Below are 23413 nucleotides of genomic sequence, written 5' to 3'. Positions count from 1 at the left end.
CTTCATCTTCATCAAGGAGCTTTATCTTTTATTTCTCAAGGTTAAAAGAAACAAACATTTACATATTTTAATACATTCAACCGTTTAACACTGTAAGAATAAAAGCCACATCGAACATTCATGTCTGTGTGTTTGTAAAATAATGAACTAATAGTTCATTATTTTACACCATATTAATGGTTTTATATGAATAGTTTCATAATAGACGTATCATCCATAAAAGATCATAATTATAACAACTTTCAGTTTCAGTTCAAAAAGGTTCCATGAGCTGTTCATCCAACAACAGAATGACATGAATAAAGTATAAACTATAGATTATATCGTTGCTGTCAGGTGGAAACCTTGTATGTCCAAAACCGTTCCTTTTTTTTTATCATTTAAAAAAACATTTTAAAATGGTGAAAATACCCGATCTACAAGCACACAACTTGTCCCATTGCGAGGCGGTGTGTGCTTGTAGATCTGAAAAAAGTAATTTGGGTGAACTACTCCTTTAAGATATGCTCAAAACAGTGGTTATAAATCATCAAAACATTTAAAAGTAATAAGTGTAAATACAAAATGCTAAAATGTAAGTACGATGCAGTAAAATAAAATAGGGCTTCAGTGGTTAATCAAATCTACTAGAATAATTTCAAATTGATTCCATATAAACATAAAATAAAAATGTAGGGATTTCTGTTTCATAGTTTATTACTGTAACAACGCTTCTATACCGTTAAAGGAAATCCTTTATTTAACTTTTAAATGGTGTCTCATTAGTAAGGAACACGCCTCTGAGGGATGAGCAGACTGCTAATGTTCTCTGACGATGTCAAACAGCTTGTTGTTATTGACTTGTTTTGATCTTCCTCTCCAAGGTAACAAGGGCTTTTTGTTTAGTCTATGTAACACAAAACTCTTCTTCATTATTCCAATAAGTTGTTGAGCCCACATGGCAGCGCAAAAATATCGGCACCAGTGACTGTCTGTGTTGTAAGAGCTTTGTATATCATGTCCATAGGACTCACATGAAGTGTTTATTGATGCTCCCATAACGTTCAACAAACTGATCAACCATTGCTGTGCTTGAATGTCCTGATCTGTGTTATTAGCACAACTATCTTAGCTGAAACAATGCTAAACAATGGACTTCTCATGGCTGTGGTAATGATTCAGAGTCGGTCGTAAATGACCGGGTTGTCAGACACAGCCAGGAGGATCAAAAGAGCAACGCTCCTCTCCAGAAGTTTCCAGCTTGAAGCTACCAGGGTGCAACGGCAAAAAACATAGAAATAGAAATGCCATAGAAATAAATGACAGACTGTCTTTAACATAGAAATACATGGCAGACTGTCTTTACCATAGAAATACATGACAGGCTGTCTTTACCATAGAAATACATGACAGACTGTCTTTATCATAGAAATACATGACAGACTGTCTTTATCATAGAAATACATGACAGACTGTCTTTACCATAGAAATACATGACAGACTGTCTTTATCATAGAAATACATGACAGACTGTCTTTACCATAGAAATACATGACAGACTGTCTTTACCATAGAAATACATGACAGACTGTCTTTACCATAGAAATACATGACAGACTGTCTTTACCATAGAAATACATGACAGACTGTCTTTATCATAGAAATACATGACAGACTGTCTTTACCATAGAAATACATGACAGACTGTCTTTACCATAGAAATACATGACAGACTGTCTTTATCATAGAAATACATGACAGGCTGTCTTTACCATAGAAATACATGGCAGGCTGTCTTTACCATAGAAATAAATGACAGACGGTCTTTATCATAGAAATACATGACAGACTGTCTTTACCATAGAAATACATGACAGACTGTCTTTACCATAGAAATACATGACAGACTGTCTTTACCATAGAAATACATGACAGACTGTCTTTATCATAGAAATACATGACAGACTGTCTTTACCATAGAAATACATGACAGACTGTCTTTACCATAGAAATACATGACAGACTGTCTTTATCATAGAAATACATGACAGGCTGTCTTTACCATAGAAATACATGACAGACTGTCTTTACCATAGAAATACATGACAGACTGTCTTTACCATAGAAATACATGACAGACTGTCTTTATCATAGAAATACATGACAGACTGTCTTTACCATAGAAATACATGACAGACTGTCTTTACCATAGAAATACATGACAGACTGTCTTTATCATAGAAATACATGACAGGCTGTCTTTACCATAGAAATACATGGCAGGCTGTCTTTACCATAGAAATAAATGACAGACGGTCTTTATCATAGAAATACATGACAGACTGCCTTTATCATAGAAATACATGACAGACTGTCTTTATCATAGAAATACATGACAGACTGTCTTTATCATAGAAATACATGACAGACTGCCTTTACCATAGAAATACATGACAGACTGCCTTTACCATAGAAATACGTGACAGATTGTCTTTACCATAGAAATACATGGCAGGCTGGCGCTGCCAGCTGAAAAGACGCTCTCTGTGGACATGACCTCTAAGTCAATAGTTAAACAATAGTTTCAGTCCTATTTTTGACCAATTTGAGGCCTAATCACTGTCACCAGCATAGATGAATGTATCTCCAGTATCAAGTCAGACTTGAGTGATGACAACTGGATGATCCACCTCATACACATGGACTCCTGCTGCTACACTGGGTCCAGCTTCAGAACCTCCTTGTAGATCCACCTCTTCGTACTGGTGGTATTCTGTCTCTACTCTGGATCCATCTGGTAGATCTATGTCTTCATACTGGTGGTATTCTGTCTCTACTCTGGGTCCATCTGGTAGATCTATGTCATCATATTCTTCTTCTTCTTCACTGGGTCCAGCAGCTTCAGCATCAGAACCAGCAACGTTATAATAAACTATCTCAACGTTCTCTCGTCTGACGTTATAATACACCAACTCAACGTTCTCCGCTCCTTCTCTCTGCCCTCTGGTGGCCTGGAGAAACACAGCAGCATCCAACTTTAATTTACTGGATCAGATCAGGTTCTCTTCAATAAAAACAGTGCAACATTCCATAACTTCTCCATTTACATTACAATCTTGTATAAAATAAGGATACATAAAGTTGAATAAAGACGTGGAATTACCCTCCAGAAGCGATAGAGGACACTGATTATCAGCAGCAGCAGCAGCATTATGATAACTTTGGTGATGTTAGATGTTAGATGAGAAGCTGTGAGAGAAATGTGTTAGAACGTCATCAAACATCATCTAAGGAACCACTCTCATTAAAAAAAATGTATTTCTTAATATGGTAACAATTCATGTTATTGGTTACATTATATATGCTTCTTTGATTGTGATTCATATTGTAATTTGAAAAGTTAATTTCATTCATATTACCTGTGACAGTGAGAGAGAGGATCTCGCTCTCAGAGGAGAAGTTATGATTAAAAACATTGATGTGAAACACACAGCTGTAATTTCCTTGGTGGGTGTGGTTTGCTTCAGGAAACAGGAAGTTGGCAAACAGTAAGTTGGCAGAATGATTGACAGGTGGCTGGATGTAGGTGTGTGTTGTGTTGAAACTGCTGTCGTTCCCTTGGTGGGTGTGGTCTGCTGCCGGTAACAGGAAGTTGTCAGAATGATTGACAGCTGGCTGGGTGTGGTTGTGTGTTGTGTTGAAACTGCTGTCGTTCCCTTCGTGGGTGTGGTTTGCTTCAGGAAACAGGAGGTTGGCAAACAGGAAGTTGTCAGATTGATTGACAGCTGGCTGGGTTTGGTTGTGTGTTGTGTTGAAACTGCTGTCGTTCCATTGGTGGGTGTGGTTTGCTGCCGGTAACAGGAAGTTGTCGGAGTGATTGACAGGTGGCTGGGTGTGGTTGTGTGTTGTGTTGAAACTGCTGTCGTTCCCTTGGTGGGTGTGGTTTGCTTCAGGAAACAGGAGGTTGGCAAACAGGAAGTTGTCAGATTGATTGACAGCTGGCTGGGTTTGGTTGTGTGTTGTGTTGAAACTGCTGTCGTTCCCTTGGTGGGTGTGGTTTGCTGCCGGGAACAGGAAGTTGTCAGAGTGATTGACAGCTGGCAGGATGTAGGTGTGTGATGTGTTGGATCCAGTGAAGGTGAGGTGGAAGGAGCCTCCTGGGTACTGTGGCTGGATGGAGCAGCTGATGGAGAAGCTGGAACCCTCCATCACCTGTGGCCCCTGCTGCTGGCCCTCAGAAACCCCGTTCATGGAGGAAGAGTTGAAGGTGATGCTTGGATGAAATGGCAGATCTGTAACAAGACAGAGGTGATTGACTGAAACAACAGATTTACAAACAGAGAGAAAATTACATTAAGGTCAAATGAGACAAAGAAAAAAATATTGGAAATAATTTAATTGTAAACATCATTGTCTCTAAACAGAGAGATTACTCTGTGTCTGATTCTAAACTGAGGAAAATCTTGACAACATAAAGACTCATGTCAAGATCTGCATTAATCAGCTCAGACAGACAGAGAGACAGAGAGACTGACAGACTAATGTAAATATGCCATTGAGGAAGTTACTGTTTTACCTGAACAGATCACCTCCAGTCTGGCAGTGGAATTACCAGAAACCTTTGTTCCACATTCTCTCAGTGAAGACTCAGAACCAACACAGGAAGATGAAATCCACCAAACAGGTTCACGCGTAAAACCAGAATGAATCTTTCTTGATAAAGCAGAGCCACAGTCCAGCTGTCTACACACTACAGCTGATGACTTGAGGTTCCAGTCAGACCAACCATCCACTGGTCTCCATGTTCCCTGGTGTTTCATCTCCAGTATACCAATGCAGTTACTGATTCCTCCCACCAACCTGATATCAGCAGACTCTGTACAGAGTCAAGAGAGTAACAAGTAAACATTAAAGAAAAAAATGTAATTTCATTAGAAAATTATAATCCAAACAAAAAATATAGTTTGTATTTTACCTAAGCAGGTGAGTTCAACAGTCTTGTTAGGTGTGCTGGTGTTTCTAGTTGAGTCTGAGGTTCTACAGTCCAGGAGAACAGACTCGTTGCCTTCACACTGGAACTCTTTGGTCCACATTGAAGTGTTCACTTCTCCATAGAGCACCCCCTGGAGGACTGAAGGAGCCCCACAGCCAAGCTGCCTACAGACCACCTCTGCATCCTGCTTGTCAAAGTCACCTTCACACACTGAGACCCACGACTGATTAGACTTCACCTCCACTCTGCCTGAACATGAACTAGTCCCATTCACCAACCTCACTGACTCTGGAGAGAGAGAGAGAGAGAGAGAGTAGTACATTTCAAGTCGTACATTTTGATAGGCTGATGATAAAAAACATGATTGTCAGCGGTATTAACAATCACTCTCATTACTGCTGTTCAAACAAAACAACACAATTCAAAATGAACACCGAGGGAAGTTGCCGTCAGAGACCCATAATAATATTTATATATTTTTGTTATTGTGTTATCACGATTATGACAATATTGTTGCATCACTACAAAACAATATATACAGTAAAAATACATGAACACATTCATATTTAGTTCATAACCTCCTGGGGTTGCAGTCGTGGGGTTGCAGCACCCAGAGCTGAGGGTGCAGCACCCAGGGCTGGGGTTGTGGCCTTACCCCGTAAATATTACTGATGTTGAAGAAGTAGTAGTTTGTTACCTGAACAGATCACCTCCAGTATGTACAAGGAAGTAGCAGACATCTGTGTTCCACACTCCCTCAGTGAAGACTCAGACCCAAAACAGGAAGATGTAATCCTCCACGTAGGTTTATGTGTAGAACCAGAACTCCTTTCTGTTGAAACAGCAGAGCCACAGTCCAGCTGTCTACACACTACAGATGATGACTTCAGGTTCCAGGCAGACCAACCATCCACTGGTCTCCACTCTCCCTGGTGTTTCATCTCCAGTAGACCAGAACAGTTATTGGTTCCTTCCACAAACCTGACATCATCAGACTCTGTAGAGACAAGAAAGTAAACATAAAAACACCCCAAACTATTATGTTCATTATACAATGATAAACCAAACCTAAATTGTAGTTTGCTTTTTACCTGAGCAGGTGAGTCCAACAGTCTTGTCAGGTGAGCTGGTGTTTCTAGTTGAATCTGAGGTTCTACAGTCCAGGAGAACAGACTCACTGCCTTCACACTGGAACTCTTTGGTCCACATTGATGCATTCACTTCTCCATAGAGCGCCCCCTGGAGGACTGAAGGAGCTCCACAGCCAAGCTGCCTACAGACCACCTCTGCATCCTGCTGGTCAAAGTCACCTTCATACACTGAGACCCACGACTGATTAGACTTCACCTCCACTCTGCCTGAACACACACTAGTCCCATTCACCAACCTCACTGACTCTGGAGAGAGAGAGAGATTTTTAAAGATAATTTCCCAAATCCACTATTGCCTATATATATGAATCCATTATGGATGCATTTTGAAATCTAAACATATCACACGCAAGTATTTTAATGAACCCTTAAACACACACACACACACAGAGAATGACAAATAGCAATATACTCAGCCTAGAATGAATTCATACATATGGAAATACATAATTAATCAATAAAAAACACATTCACAATTAAGCTAAGATGGAAAGAAAACAACTAAAAACGAATTATCATCAGATCATCCCCAATAGCTCATAGGAGACGAAAAGCCTCCATGACAGATTAAATAAGTGACTTTAAAGATTGCTCTCATTGTTCAAGTCATTGTTTTTCGTTACCTGAACAGATCACTGTGGGTCTGCCTGTAATCAAACCTTTCCGTTTGATACCAAAAGTCTCCATCATGACACAGTCGCTCAGTGAAGACTCAGAACCAGCACAGTAAGGTGTAATCCTCCATACAGGTTGATGTGTAAAACCAGAACTCCTTTCTGTTGAAACAGCAGAGCCACAGTCCAGCTGTCTACACACTACAGATGATGACTTCAGGTTCCAGTGAAACCCACCATCCACTGGCCTCCACTCTCCCTGGTGTTTCATCTCCAGTTTACCAGAACAGTTACTGATTCCTCCCACCAACCTGACATTATCAATCACTGTAAAGTGGCAATAGCGTAAACATTAATGCAATACAATTACTTGTATTATAGAATATTAAACCAAAGCAAGAAAATAGCTCGTCTTTTACCTGAACAGGTGAGTTCAACAGTCTTGTTAGGTGAGCTGGTGTTACTAGTTGAGTTTGAAGTTCCACAGTCCAGGAGAACAGACTCACTGCCTTCACACTGGAACTCTTTGGTCCACATTGGAGTGACAACTTCTTCATAGAGCGCCCCCTGGAGGACTGAAGGAGCCCCACAGCCAAGCTCCCTACAGACCACCTCTGCATCCTGCTGGTCAAAGTCACCTTCACACACTGAGACCCACGACTGATTAGACTTCACCTCCACTCTGCCTGAACACACACTAGTCCCATTCACCAACCTCACTGACTCTGGAGAGAGAGAGAGAGAGAGAGAGAGAGAGAGAGAGAGAGAGAGAGAGAGAGAGAGAGAGAGAGAGAGAGAGAGAGAATTATTACTTAAAAGGTTACATTATTTAACCACAACAGAGGATACATGATTACTACAAGAAAGCATTGTAAACACATCAGATACAAGTTGTTTAACTGTACCTCTGTACACACAGAGATGAAAACACATATTAAATGTTAAATGATCTTTAAAATGTATAGATACACATAAACATAAATTACTAACAGTGTCCATAAACAAACAGAAAGAAACAAACAGAGGAAAAACAACATTAACAAAACAATGCTAGTCTTCATCATCATCATCATCATCAAGAGCTCATGGAAGTCTAACCTCCATACTCTTTCTATTTGACATTTAACATTAACTCTTAACTAGCGCTGTGGTGTCACCTAGCACTATCACTGTAAAGTGGCAATAGCCTAAACATTAATGCAATACAATTATTGTATTATAGAATATTAAACCAAAGCAAGAAAATAGCTTATCTTTTACCTGAACAGGTGAGTTCAACAGTCTTGTTAGGTGAGCTGGTGTTACTAGTTGAGTTTGAAGTTCTACAGTCCAGGAGAACAGACTCGTTTCCTTCACACTGGAACTCTTTGGTCCACATAGGAGTGTCAACTTCTCCATAGAGCGCCCCCTGGAGGACTGAAGGAGCCCCACAGCCAAGCTCCCTACAGACCACCTCTGCATCCTGCTGGTCAAAGTCACCTTCACACACTGAGACCCACGACTGATTAGACTTCACCTCCACTCTGCCTGAACATGAACTAGTCCCATTCACCAACCTCACTGAGAGAGAGAGAGAGAGAGAGAGAGAGAGAGAGAGAGAGAGAGAAATAATTACTACTTAAAAGATTAAATATTTAACCACAACAGAGGATACATGATTACTACAAGTTGTTTAAATGGCGAGATCAATACAGCACATAACGCTTTCCGATTGTGCTGAAGTGAAAGCACTGAGCGGCCTTAATAAGTAGGATAATGAATGGGGAGCAGGTCATTATTGAGAAATAAACCCCGGCAGGGTGATTAGACCCCAATTGCTAGCCTGGGATCCAGCCTGATTCACTACGTTTGGCTGTTTTTTTTTTCTCACTTCACTTATCAGTCTGGCCAGCCTCCATTTGAGTCGTATTTTAATGACGTAGGCAAGTCAGGAAGTGACTTGAGTTTTACATCGGACAACCCTGGTCCCGCCACACACCCCCCCCCCCCCAGAGACTAAAGACCAATCAGAAGCCGCGGGTCGTTTTCACCCGTGCTCTGCACAGAGATAAGAGACTTTCCAGACTGTATAACGAGTGAGAAACAAAATCGGCCGAACCTAGCGAAGCAGTCTGGATCCCAGACTACCCGACTGCTGCTGTGCTGCAACAAAAACATCTGATCAGATATATGTGAGCAGCAGTAGCACTAGTGCACAAGAACTGTAAAAGAGAAGCCTCGTTTGTTTCAACAACCACTCATCAAACAGGCAAGACAGCGGCCATTTTTTCTTGGATTTCATAGGAGTAATGAAGGATTAAGTGCATTAATATATATGGAAGTAATGCCCCTCTCTCTCTCACACACGCGCGCACGCACGCACGCACGCACGCACGCAGGCAGGCAGGCAGGCAGGCAGGCAGGCAGGCAGACAGACTTTGTAGAGTAAGCAGTAAAACATATAACAACACCTTCAAGACTGTAATCTATAATCAGTTTTTCTTCTTTCATCTTTGTTTACCTGTTGAGTTGTGTGTTGGTGTAACATGGAGAGCTGAGGAGAAAAATCATCAAATAAATGAGTTTCACTGTAAAAGAGTACATGGATCCTCTCTACCAATACAGCAGCTTGTTGATGTATTCAAATACAGGACAAGATGTCCCTTGTTTCTCCCATTTGATTATATTTATTGATGAAAATAAGTTGTATTCAGGAATATAAATTAACAGTTTGTTTGATGATTGCAAATAACTTTCATTTTGTCACCTTCTGTGATTCTAATTACTGCATCATGCCAAGAGATAATCCAATGGACTGAATTGAATTTGGATATAAAGATGTCTTCACTCTCCAAATGTTATTACAAATGTATGCAGCAAGTAATAATCCAAGCAAAAGTTATAGTTTATCTTTTACCTGAGCAGGTGAGTCCAACAGTCTTGTCAGGTGAGCTGGTGTTTCTAGTTGAGTCTGAGGTTCTACAGTCCAGGAGAACAGACTCACTGCCTTCACACTGGAACTCTTTGGACCACATTGGACCCTCCACTTCTCCATAGAGCGCCCCCTGGAGGACTGAAGGAGCCCCACAGCCAAGCTGCCTACAGACCACCTCTGCATCCTGCTGGTCAAAATCACCTTCACACACTGAGACCCACGACTGATTAGACTTCACCTCCACTCTGCCTGAACACACACTAGTCCCATTCACCAACCTCACTGACTCTGGAGGGAGAGAGGGAGAGGGGGGGGGGATTTTTGCATAATATGGAGAGAGAGTGGGCGTTATAATTTAAAATATTTATGTATTAAACCACAACAATGGAAACATGAATCTTTAAAGAATGCATCTGGAACTTTACATACTCTATTAAGTCTAAACATAGATCTGCTCTACTATCAAGTCATGTGACTCAATCTGCATTTATCTAGTAAAATAACAAGACAACTTAAAGGCATACTAGGTAACGTTTTCAACAAAACTAAAGTTAAATTGTATATCTTTTGTGAGTGGCAAAAGTTTCACAACACCCACTCCATGAATTTCACCCCCGGAAGCCTTTTATTTATATATTTTCTATTGAACGTGGACAGGGGGGACTTTCCCGGGAAAATGACGTTCCTGGCCAACGTCATGACGTCGTGGCCGACGTCCTGGCCGACGTCCGCAACGGTTTCCTGTTTGGTCAGGAACTACCGCGCTAATAACAAAAAGGAACCTCACGCTGATTTTAAGAGAATGTAGGATTGGAAGATCGAAAAAGAACAGAAAAAGAAAGCACAGCTCATGGTAACTAATGCTCCACTGGCTAAGAGAAACGATCCGTAGATAGTATAAAACAATTAAAAGATCGCTTTTTGAAACGCTTCCGGCTTCCGGTGAAAACGAATGGAATTCTGGGTAATCGAGGACTACGGAAATTGTATGCAGTGACGGTAGTGACCAGCAGAGGTTGCTAAAAATCGTTATTTGTGATTCTGCATTGTACAACTTTAAATAACAAATGGAGTTATTTACACGTGTCAAATCATTATTTTAAATGCACTGAATAAACTGTGAACTCCAGATGAACAGAAATGGTACATTTTAAATGCATTTTGATATTGACACAACTTTTAAAATATCATATATATATATATATATATATATATATATATATATATATATATATATATATATATATAGAGGGACAGATATGCAAAGTAGAGACAAGCTATAGAGTGTGTGAGAGAGAGAGAGCAATGATATAAGAGAGTGTAAAGATTGGTGTCTTTGTTGAAGTAATTGTTTTACCTGAACAGTTCACCATCAGTGTGACAGTAGAATCATAAGACTTTACTGGTCCACACTCCATCAGTGAAGACTCAGAGCCAACACAGGAAGATGGAATCACCCATCCAGCTTGACGTGTAGAAATATAAGTAAATTCTGTTGAGACAGCAAAGCCACAGTCCAGCTGTCTACACACTACAGATGATGATATCCTGTTCCAGTCAAACCAAGCCAACAATGGTCTCCACTCTCCCTGGTGTTTCATCTCCAGTATGCCACTACAGTGACTGGTTCCTCCCAGCAACCTGACATCATCAGACTCTGTACAGAGAATAAGCAGTAAAAAGTATTACTTTAATTAAAACACCTTCAAGACTGTAATCTATTTTCAATTGTTCTTCTTTCATCTTTGTTTACCTGTTGAGTTGTGTGTTGGTTTAACCTGGAGAACTGAGGAAAAAAATCATCAAATACATGAGTTTCACTTTAACAGAGTACATGGATCCTCTCTACCAATACAGCAACTTGTTGATGCGTTGGAATACAGGACAAGATGTCCTTTGATTCTCCTGTTTGATGATATTTATTTGATATCCACACACTGGGAATGAGTGAATGATGAAATGTATGACTTATTTAAAAACAGATGAAAATAAAATGTATACAGGAATGAAAATTAACAGTTTATAAAAAATTACGTTAATTGAATTGAATGATATCGATATCTTCACTGTCATTATGTTAACTATATGAAGCATTTTTAGATTCTTATCACATATAATACTTCATATTCTGGAAAGTAATTATTCAAACCAAAATATAGTGTATTTTACCTGAGCAGGTGAGTTCAACAGTCTTGTTAGGTGAGCTGGTTTTTCTAGTTGAGTTTGAGGTTCTACAGTCCAGGAGAACAGACTCATTGCCTTCACACTGGAACTCTTTGGTCCACATTGAAGCATTCACTTCTCCATAGAGCGCCCCCTGGAGGACTGAAGGAGTCCCGCAGCCAAGCTCCCTACAGACCACCTCTGCATCCTGCTGGTCAAAGTCACCTTCACACACTGAGACCCACGACTGATTAGACTTCACCTCCACTCTGCCTGAACACACACTAGTCCCATTCACCAACCTCACTGACTCTGGAGAGAGAGAGAGAGGGAATTAATTAAACCAAAACAGAAGTTGCATGTACACTGTATGAATGCATATGGAACTCTAAACACATCAGATACAAGTTGTTTAACTGTAACTTTGTACACAAAGAGAAAAAGACAAATATTAAATGATACCTAAAATGAATAGATTACACATCAATATAAATTACTAGCAGTAAACCCATAAACAAACTGAATTAATATTTCATTACTCAATGAGAAAGACAATAACTAAAATAACACAATGTCAATCATCATCATCATCATCATCATCATCATCATCATCATCATCAGTCATCCTCTAGAGATGAGCTCCAGACTCCACTGTAAGACCTGGTCCTGTACCCATACTCCACTGTAAGACCTGGTCCTGTACCCATACTCCACTGTAAGACCTGGTCCTGTACCCATACTCCACTATAAGACCTGGTCCTGTATCCATACTCCACTATAAGACCTGGTCCTGTATCCATACTCCACTGTAAGACCTGGTCCTGTAAACCAGACTACAGAGAGACCATATCTGCTCTCCTCTCCACTCTTGTGACTCAACATAAATGTTTCTACTAAACATCACCACAAGCACCTTAAATAATAAATTAATTTATTTACATGTAACTAATCACTATTTAGTAAACCAGTACATGTAGTGGTTCCGCCCACCAACCTGACATGATCAGACTGTACAGAGAGTATGCAATTAAACAAGTCTTATTACATTTTTAGATTCATATCACATATAATAGCTCATATTTTGTTAAGTAATAATCCACACCAAAGTATAGTTTATCTTTTACCTGAGCAGGTGAGTTCAACAGTCTTGTCAGGTGAGCTGGTGTTTCTAGTTGAGTCTGAGGTTCTACAGTCCAGGAGAACAGGCTCGTTGCCTTCACACTGGAACTCTTTGGTCCACATTGAAGCATTCACTTCTCCATAGAGCGCCCCCTGGAGGACTGAAGGAGTCCCGCAGCCAAGCTCCCTACAGACCACCTCTGCATCCTGCTGGTCAAAGTCACCTTCACACACTGAGACCCACGACTGATCAGACTTCACCTCCACTCTGCCTGAACACACACTAGTCCCATTCACCAACCTCACTGACTCTGGAGAGAGAGAGAGAGAGAGAGAGAGAGAGAGAGAGAGAGAGAGAGAGAGAGAGAGAGAGAGAGAGAGAGAGAGAGAGAGAGAGAGATGAATACATCATTTAGAAGAAATACAAATCTAAAGGGTCCCATCGTATGCAGTGTTAATCAAATATTAATTCATTAAAACAAAACAGAAATTACATGAATCCTATATGAATGCATGTGGAAGTTGTTTAACTGTACACACAGAGGAGGACAAATATTAAATGAAATAATACGATGATATAAATGATATATCAATATGATAATAATACCTAAAATGTATAGAAACGTAACAATATACATTTTTAACATAAGCCGATAAACAAACTGAATTAATATTTCAATACTCAAAGAGAAAGAAAATAACTAACATGAAACAATGTCCTCCTCTAGAGCTCATATACGTCTAACTAACATGAAACAATGTCCTCCTCTAGAGTTCATATACGTCTAACTAACATGAAACAATGTCCTCCTCTAGAGCTCATATACGTCTAACTAACATGAAACAATGTCCTCCTCTAGAGCTCATATACGTCTAACTAACATGAAACAATGTCCTCCTCTAGAGCTCATATACGTCTAACTAACATGAAACAATGTCCTCCTCTAGAGCTCATATACGTCTAACTAACATGAAACAATGTCCTCCTCTAGAGCTCATATACGTCTAACTAACATGAAACAATGTCCTCCTCTAGAGCTCATATACGTCTAACTAACATGAAACAATGTCCTCCTCTAGAGCTCATATACGTCTAAGCTCCAAACTCTAATAAGACCTGGCCACAAGACACCTTAAATAACTAATGGTGTTCTTTACACATGATTAATCACTATTTAGACAACCAATATAGTTACTGATTCATCATCATCAGACTCTGTACAGAGTAAACATTAAAACATATTACTTTCATTACAACATTACATCATTGTATTACAAAACTGTAATCTATGATCAGTTGTTCTTCTTTCATCTTTGTTTACCTGTTGAGTTGTGTGTTGGTTTAATCTGGAGAGCTGAGGAGAAAAATCATCAAATAAATGAGTTTCACTGTAACAGAGAACATGGATCTTCTCTACCAATACAGCAGCTTGTTGATGTGTTCAAATACAGGACCAGATGTCCTTTGTTTCTCCTGTTTGATGATATTTATTTGATATTCACAAGCTGAGAATGACTGATAATTGATGATGAAATGTATGATTTATATAAAAATAGATTAAAATAATATGTTTACAGTGTTGACAGTTTTAGGAAATATAGTTTGTTTGTTTGCGCAAATACAATTAATTGTGTCACTTTCTGTTTGAAAAATCTAATTGCTGCATAATGCCAAGGGATAATCTGTTGAACTTAATTGACATCTGCACTGATCTAACTTTATTACACATAATTTAATGTAATGTAATAATGTAAATAATTTAATTTATTTAGATTCCTATCACATTTGACAGTTCATATTTTGGACACTAATAAAAAGCAAGCCATGCACCTGCTACTCTGTGTGGTGTAACTTCATCTTATGTCATGTGACATCATCAAGGTGTTGCAGTTTGCCATAAATATCAAGCAGACCGTGTAGGTTGTTGACTGAAGCTACAAGTGACCACAGTCTTCCTGTAGCTTCATCAACTCTCTAGTTACACAACACACAACTGTCCATCGTTCAATACCAACGAAGTGTGTGTGTGTGTGTGTGTGTGTGTGTGTGTGTGTGTGTGTGTGTGTGTGTGTGTGTGTGTGTGTGTGTGTGTGTGTGTGTGTGTGCGTGCGTGCGTGCGAGGTCTCAACTCACAGCAGTTCTCACAGTCGTCTATCGTGTCACATTTCCACGAGAACGGAATGCACTTTTCATTCTTACAAACAAACTGATGGGGGAGACAGAGGATTATGTTTAGAATCAGTAATGTACAGTGTTGGTCCAGTTTTTAAGTCTCAATATGTTGAAATACGTTTTTTTTTAAAGTAACCTATTTTCCATTCAGTGACAGTTGTGCTAGTCAAAATTCTTCCTTAATTTGGTTTAAAGCTTTACAGAGCAACATGTTCACATACATTTGTAAACTATAAAGAAAAACACTGGACTACACTACAGTGCTTTTAGTGTAAATTAAAGAAAAACTGCCTTAGTTACAACTTCAGACAAGACAACTGGTATGGTACTGGTAGACAGTGGTGGCTTATCCAACGGGCTTGAGGTGCTGAAGCACAGGGCACCAAACGGCGTGAAGGAAAAAAAAAAGGCAAAAATCTGCGGAATTTAGAAGAGCCACCTTCTAAATTCACCCCCCCGTTGACAAAACGCTCCGGGGGGCACCGAACCGTGGCCGCGCTGAAAGCCATCTTGTCGGATTGCTCGTGACTCGCCATCTCTTCTCTACTGTTCTGGCTGTTAAAGTTAGTTTGTTTGTGTGTGTGCGCCGCGCTGGGTTTGTGTGTAAAAAATACCCATGAAGATATAAATACCAAGGATTCGTCAGTGATGTTATGTCACATGTCACTGCTTAAACAGCGTCGAGTCTGTGTTACTTCCTGGCTGCGTAAGAGCAAAAAGTAAAAGACATCACTGTCGTATCCTTGGTATTTTTTCTAACCGTGTCATGTCTGCAGCAGGAGCAGCAAGCCCCAGCCTGTAGTAGCGCTGCGCGCTCACACACACAGACACACTGTCAGCCGGCCCGTGGTAACAGAAAGCTTGGGGACGCTTGACATAGTAACGGAGCACATTTCATGTCAGTAACGGTAACGGCGTTGCAAGGATGGAAATTGTAATTAATTAGATTACTCGTCGTTACTGGAAAAAATAACGGCGTTAGGTAACGCCGCTTATTTAAACGCTGTTATGCCCAACACTGGTAATGTATCAAAAGCAGACATGAGACATAAAGTCATACAGCGTAACACAAGTGAAGGTGAGGTGAATCACCTGGCTGGCAGTGCAGATGGAAATGCACTGTTTGCCATCAGCTGCCATGTAGAAGTCGGTGGGACAGGAACACTTGTAGCCTCCTCCAGGTGAGAGCAGACACAGGTTACTGCAGCCTCCATTGTTGGTCTGACACGGGTGACCGGCCACTGAGGGTGGAGAAAACATGCACACATGGAACAAACATGAGAACACACACCTATATGTTAGAATAAAGCAATAAGCCACACCAGGAACGATGCAGAGCAGAGTGACTACAACCCTCTAACTGTTCTACAATCACTGTAAACCACCACCTCACATGGTTTATGCTTTTTTCACCAAATATGGCAACATGAAACTCATAGATATTTAAAAAAGTATTAATAACAATTTCAATACTATAGGGTGACCATATTCTGAATCCCTCAAAAAAGGTCTAAAAATAATATTTGATAAGCCTTAAGTCTTAGGCTTATCTTAGAAGAAGAGAGGTAGCCCATTCTTCAAACCATCACATCTTCTGCTTTGCCAGGTTGTATACAATATTTGGTCAATTTGATTTGCAGAAGAGCTCACCTCACACAGCTGTCTTGTGCTTTGCAGTGTTGATATGGGCTTGCAGGTCTAAAGAACTTTTATTTGCAACGGACACATAAGTGCCAGCTTTGCAGACAATACAATCTGCTTCTAATTGGTCATGAGTAAGACGAAAACAGTACTTTTTCTGCATTTCAACGGTGAAATGGCATTCTTGTTTAGGCATTTTTATTAATTCACGGAGAGCTCAGGCTCAGTGCAGCCGCAGCCAGCCTTTACTTGTTGTGTCAACCGTGCAGGCGGAATTTTGTGGGAAGAATAAACATTATTAAGTATGGCGGAAGTGTTTTGCCATTGGCATGGCAAGCACCCTTTTTTTTTTCTTTACATTTTTATCCCTCGATTTTGTAACAACCGGTGCCAATCTTTCAACAGGTGCCAATTTTCGAAGTGATCCTAGGCACTACACTCCCCCCACCAGCCTAGGGAGCCCAGGGCCGAGCTCATGCCTCCTTCAATGCATGAGAGCCAACTGACCTTCTTGTCACCTGACAGGGGGGAGTTTCCCGCTAGGACCTACCGGGACCAGTTCCCTTCCCCTCCATCAGGCGCCCTGGCTGACAAGGGGGAGGCGGTATAGTGACCAGGATAGATCCACACGGCGTAGTGTCATCAGTGGGTTGTACCTAGGAGGGCGGAGTTGCACTCGGGGGAAAACACAGATTTCCCCCAGCTGGTATAGACGGTGGGATGCGGGGTTTTCAAACTCATATGCTGTAAAAGTATACTGATCTAAAAGCAGGCGTCATGGCTTGCCAGATCACAGGCACAGAACCTTCTTGCCACTCGACAAGGAATGCTACATTAGCAAATTAAACAAGAGTCCGACTGGAATGTTGTCCTGACTGGACAAAGGATCCAACACAACACAATGGCCCGAGGTTATCGGATGTAATCGCCTGGTAAGAGACACTATTACATTTTCTATAGATATGATCAATTAAACTCATCATAATATCAAAAAGCAAAAGCCATTCATTCATCAATGATGTTTATAGAACACGTTTTAGTGAATTCCAAGTACAGGAGACCTCGCCATTACAGTTTGGAAACGCAGTCAACATGCAGCGATTTACACACAAAACAAGCCAAACCCTAGACTATCCTCGTTTAAAAACCTACAGAAAACACAATTGTTAATCTGGCAATGAACACGGAGCTAAAGCAGTGTGTAAATCCTGCATGATATTAAATGACGCACTTCGCCAAATCGTAATGGCGTCGGTACGTGCTGTTCACAAAACAGTCTCTAAACTGTACTTCAAATTCACTATAAACATTATTGATGACTTAATGGCTGTTGGTTATGGTAAGTTTAATTGATCATATCTTGTAATAGTGTCTCTACCAGGCGATTAAACACTGTGCATATGTAAACATGTTTGGTAACAAAGAGGACAAAGGAGGTAACCAGAAGACTCGCCCCAAAACACCTTCGCCCCCATTTTTTCACCGACCAGCGGTTCTTGTATTCTTGTATTTGTTTTACAGAGGATAAGGTTTGAAATAAGTTCAGGGTTAGGCATAGTTTTACTGAGGTTCAGTTTAGTAATAAGGTTATGTTTTGGCACAGTTTTACTGAGGTTACGTTTGGGAACACCAGGTGAATCCCGGCGGGTTTGCCCCGGGGCGAGTGTTTTGGTATTCAGACGGAGATGGAAAGAGGGTTTCCCTCTTTCCATCTCCGGCTGAATACCAAAACATCTCAGTGGTGCTTGTGCTGAAACTTGACTCATGCATTAAAGATATAAAGATAATCTGATAAACCACATGAACCCCAGCTTACGTATTCTGGGGGGAACATAAACCAAACATTGCCAATCTAGCTCACAGTTACAACGCTGTGAGCTCATAGATTGTCAATGTTTGGTCTTTTTAGTCACATATATCTTAATAATAAGTCAACTTTTCCGAGGGCGAGTGGACGATTGTGTTCCAGCTGTCCTTCTGATGGATTTTTCTTAGCTGACAATGTTTCAATCGTCCATAAAATAGCTCTGAAAGTTATCCAAACGATCGTGTATGATGTAACTCTATGAGGCAGATCGTTCTGTTTTCCCCCGGGACAAAATCGAATGGGCGTTCCTGGGCGTTCCCGTCTATCTCCGTGTCAATGTATTACTGCATGTTTTTGTGAGGGTATTAACTACCCTAGGAGACACAGGGAGAACATGCAAACTCCACACAGAAAGGCCCTTTCGCCAACCCCACCTAGGGTATGGGCGCTGGTGACGCGGAGGAGACACGCACACAGTGCCCACAGCGTCCCCGGCGGGAATCGAACCCAGGACCTTCTAGCTGGTAGCTTCTAGCGCTACCGACTACGCCACCGTGCCCCCGATGGCAAGCACCCTTAACCCTTGCATTGTGTTAGAAACCTGCATACACTTTTGGTGTTAGCGGGTCAAATTTGACCCGTGATTTAACTCAGCCCAAAATACAAAAAAAAAAGATTTTTTTCATTTTTTTCCCTCCCACCTCATAGCTGACTTGTTATGCAATCATATCCATGTAAACACTTTTTAAAATATTATGTTGGGTTAGGGTTAGGGTTTCATCTTTCAATTTACAATTTGGGGGGAATTGAGCCACACTTCTCTGCCGGGTAAAATTTGACCCTAAACACAGCAAGTGTCATTTTTTTTAGACCATCAGAATTAACTAAAATGGTGGTAATTAATATTGTTGTGTTAAAATAGCCGTTTCTGAGGATATCAAGAAGCCTTTTTCGAAGGTAAAGGGTACTTTTTACCTATTTAAACTTGAAAAAAAGAAGAAGAAGAAGAAATATGTTGTTATATTTCTATAGCGTGTTTACCATTTAACAGATAAAAGTCATAAACCAGCATGAAGAGTAATAATGAGAGTGTTGTATACAGTAGGTGGTACAGACCCTCAGGTTGTCTATAGGGGTGGTAGATGTGGATGCCATATGGATTGTGTGTGGTGCTGATGAGCTTGGTCTTGTTGGTACCCTGAGTCTTGTGGGCTCTGTAGATGGATCTGGTCACATTAGATGTCCAGTCTGTCCAGTAGATGTGCTCCTCAAACAGAGTTATAGAGAAGATGCGAGGGATGTCCTGACTCAGAACTACAGATACACAAAACATAAAGAGTCAGAATATTATAAAATGTACTTACTCACCATAAAAATGCACTCCAATGTAGAATAATCCTGACTCCACAATGAACAAGAAAACACTTGTTAATGAGAACATGGATTGCAAAGGGCATCATACATCTTCAACATCTCTTTTTTTACTCTTGAATTAGTAGAGACTGTTCTATAACAGGAGAAAATAAGGGTCATATTTGGTTCATGTGAATCGTTGAATAGTGTTGAATATCCACTGGTTGTGTTGTAGTGTCAACTGTGAAGAAGGTGAATTATAACTGTTTATTTAGTTTTACTGTATTTTTGCAGTTTGGTATTTCTAGGTTTGTTAACATAGGAGTGAAGACAAAAAAAGTAAATCACAATTCTTATGGTCATATTATTGCATGTTACTACATGTGCATGTACTGTATGTAACGCTCTGTAGTTTTGTTCATATAGCTTTACATGGATATGTCAATGCATGAACAAACCCTTATTGTACTTATTGTACTCTTTGTATTCTTGTGATAAGGACCCCCTAGAAAACTAGATGATACATCTCAAGGGGTTTATCCTTATAATAAAGGTACATTATGTGTTCAAATGCATCAATAAAGTAGATATTATAAACGTAAAAAATCTCACTTCTTTCATTGCTATTCTTCAACTACTCAACTAAAATTAGCAAAAGCTATTCTTATACACAGCCATGAAATCCATCTTAGTGATTTAACTTGGGGGCGGCAGTAGTTCAGGGGTAGAGTGGCCGCTAGAGCGGCCGGATGGTAACCGTGAGGTTTCCAGTTCGATCCCGGGTTCCCCCAGAAGAGTTAGTGTCGAAGTGTCCTTGAGCAAGACACTGAAACCCCTAATGGCTCCTGATGAGCAGGTTGGTGCCTTGCATGGTTTCCTCCTCCATCGGTGAATGGGTGAATGTAATGCACAATCTATGTAAAGGGCTTTGGATAAAAGCACTGTATAAATGCACCATTTACCATTTTATTTACCATTTATTTTTACAGGTTGTGTTCTTAAAATCTTGCCCAAAATACATATTTTTCACGTTTGTGTGCGTGTGTATGTGCGTGCGTATGTGTGCGTGTGTGCACACGTGTTACCTGCGTGTCTGTTGGTTCCGTCCAGGTTGGCAAACTCAATGTAATCCTTCTTGGCATCAGCCCAGTAGAGGCGATCATTGATGTAGTCTAATGTCAGACCCAAGGGCTTGGTGATCTTCTCCTTCACGATGACTCTCCTGTTGGTGCCGTCCATCCCCATCCTCTCTATGTGAGGGTTGTTATCACCTGTGTCTGTCCAGTACAAGTATCTGTCAGAGAGACACTGTGTCAGGGTCACTATTCACAACAAATCACACATACAGTGAGTGTACAGTACTAGTAGACAGGCTATATGATAAGACTTCATCCATGATTCAAAAACCCTTTTCATGCTTTTCTAAGATTTGTTTTAATCATCTTAGGTGTCATTATGTTTGGACTTTGTGCTTCATAGGAGCTCCAGAGAGTATAGGCAGCTAGAAAGGATTGCCAGGAGCCACGCCCCAAAGTTAATATATTGTGCCCTCATGTGGTAAATGCCACCCATATTAATTCTCTGTTTTTCTTTTTAACTTAGAACTGCAAGGGGTTTATCCTTTTAACCCTTTAAGACCTGAGGCGATTCTTAAAAATGTAAAAAAATAAAACTGGAAACTCAAGATTTTTCAAAAATAGCAGATCTACAAGCTCATAGCGCGGCACTCGGTGCCGCGCTATGAGCTTGTAGATCTGCTATTTTTGAATAGCCAAAGAAATCTAAAGTGACACAGATGCGTTCCAGGTCTTAATGGGTTAATAAAGGTACATTATGTGTTCAAATGCATCAATAGAGTATATATTATAAACGATAATAATCTCACTTCTTTCATTGTTATTCTTCAACTATTCATGAAAATTAGCAAAAGCTATTCTTATACACAGCCATGAAATCCAGCTTAGTAATTTAACTTAATTCTCTGTTTTTCTTTTTAACTTAGAACTGCATTAATATAAGTATGTGCAGCGATCTAATTCAGTTTTCTTCTATCACAGGATGGTTGATAAATTCAGCATGAGGTTCATGAGGTTCATGATCACACCACAGTGCTCTTACCCGTAGCGTACATCTACAGCCATGCCACGTGGCTCCTCCAGGCCGGTGTTGACCAGGACTGTTCGGTACGACCCGTTTAGTTTGGACACCTCTATGGTGTCCCTGACACTGTCACACCAGTACAGGTTTCCTCCTATCCAATCAACAGCCAGACCGCCTGGTTCACTGATCAACGTGTTGTGAAGGACCTGTCAACGAGTAGTACAAGCTTTCTTTCTTTCTCCTTAAAGCATTTAATTTGCCATTTTTGTGCTTTACTTGTTAGATAGGATAGTGTAGAGTGACACTGAATCAGAAAGAGGACAAACATAGAACACAAGACAAGGAGTCGGATTCAAACTCTGGTCCTCGTGGCTCACAGGGAGAACATGGCTGAGCGACCAGAAATGATGTTTTCTTGTTTTTCATTTAACACATTAACGTTGATATCACAAATCTATTTGAAACATTTGAATAAAAGTATAAACATTTTGAACTAGAAAAAGTGCTCCTCGGAGTACAGGTCTCCACCAGGTCAGGTACGTTATTGTGGCCTCCTGGTGGCGCTATAATAGGCCAATGTGAAAAGGGTGCTATTTGTTCAAGGGCTTTTCACTGCAATCAGACACTGCATTCATGATTTGAGGCATTTTGTTCCAAAAATATGTTTGCAAAATTAGACCTGCTGGTGGCGCTATAACAGGCCAATGTGAAAAGGGTGGCATTTCTTTGTCGACCTAATAGAAATGTGCATGTGAAATTTCACGGAAATCGCAAGGTGCGTTCATGATTTGAGGCATTTTGTTCAAAACGAAACAATCCTGCAAACTTTGGAAGCCAATCTTAGGCAATCAGGATGGAATATGGGAAATCGGATAAATCCGTGTTGATCACATGACTATAGAGATACTGTGTACCGATTTGTGTGATGTTTGGACAAAATCTGTAGGAGTAGTATCAATAAATATGTTTTGCACATATCGGCCTCCTGGTGGCGCTATAACAGGCCAATCTGAAAAATTTGGTTAACGGACGGACAGGACGGACAAACGGACGGACGGACGGACGGACACACGGACGGACGGACGTACGGACGGACAGGGGGTAAAACATACTCTCTCGCCATGCCTTTCGGCCTGGCGGAGACAATAAAAATATAAACATTTGAATAAAAATATAAACATTTTGATTATGGTTTCCCTTCCCCATCATCTGTCCTCATTGTTGTCATTGTCACACTGACCTGGACGTCACTGCCATTGATGTTCATGCGACTGATCTTGCTGTTTGTGCGGGTCACGTCTGTCCAGTAGATCATGTGCTGCTGATAGTTAAAGTCCAGAGCCACTGCCCAGGGTGAGTCCTGTCACACCACAGTAGTTGTGTTAGTCTCTGACAGGAATACACTC

At 40.5% G+C, this 23413-nt stretch overlaps 2 protein-coding genes across 2 annotated transcripts; both read right to left on the bottom strand.

Moving 5' to 3' along the window:
- Positions 1 to 2523: 2523 nt before the first annotated feature.
- Positions 2524 to 7274, bottom strand: LOC308082975 (scavenger receptor cysteine-rich type 1 protein M130-like; the record flags this gene model as incomplete). The annotated part of the gene is made up of 9 exons (XM_080425054.1): positions 2524 to 2990; positions 3143 to 3228; positions 3399 to 4271; positions 4556 to 4855; positions 4955 to 5260; positions 5670 to 5969; positions 6064 to 6369; positions 6747 to 7064; positions 7157 to 7274. 9 exons carry the CDS (start codon positions 7272 to 7274, stop codon positions 2637 to 2639), a joined length of 2961 nt encoding a protein of 986 aa, XP_080281180.1. The 3' UTR covers positions 2524 to 2636.
- Positions 7275 to 7986: 712 nt separating this feature from the next.
- On the bottom strand, positions 7987 to 22048 carry LOC308082973 (scavenger receptor cysteine-rich type 1 protein M130-like; the record flags this gene model as incomplete). The annotated part of the gene is made up of 13 exons (XM_080425052.1): positions 7987 to 8297; positions 9238 to 9270; positions 9634 to 9781; positions 11211 to 11308; positions 11405 to 11437; positions 11821 to 12124; positions 13129 to 13244; positions 14256 to 14288; positions 15068 to 15140; positions 16199 to 16347; positions 19671 to 19868; positions 20993 to 21201; positions 22026 to 22048. The coding sequence occupies 13 exons, from the start codon at positions 22046 to 22048 to the stop codon at positions 7987 to 7989; spliced, it is 1728 nt and encodes a 575-aa protein (XP_080281178.1).
- Between the last annotated feature and the right edge of the window lie 1365 nt (positions 22049 to 23413).

Source organism: Gymnoscopelus braueri (genome assembly GCF_963280865.1).
Source record: "Gymnoscopelus braueri genome assembly, chromosome: 3".
In the NCBI taxonomy this organism is placed as follows: domain Eukaryota; kingdom Metazoa; phylum Chordata; class Actinopteri; order Myctophiformes; family Myctophidae; genus Gymnoscopelus; species Gymnoscopelus braueri.
The sequence above is the reverse complement of the archived record's forward strand: the minus strand, read 5'-3'. Positions and strand labels throughout refer to the sequence as shown.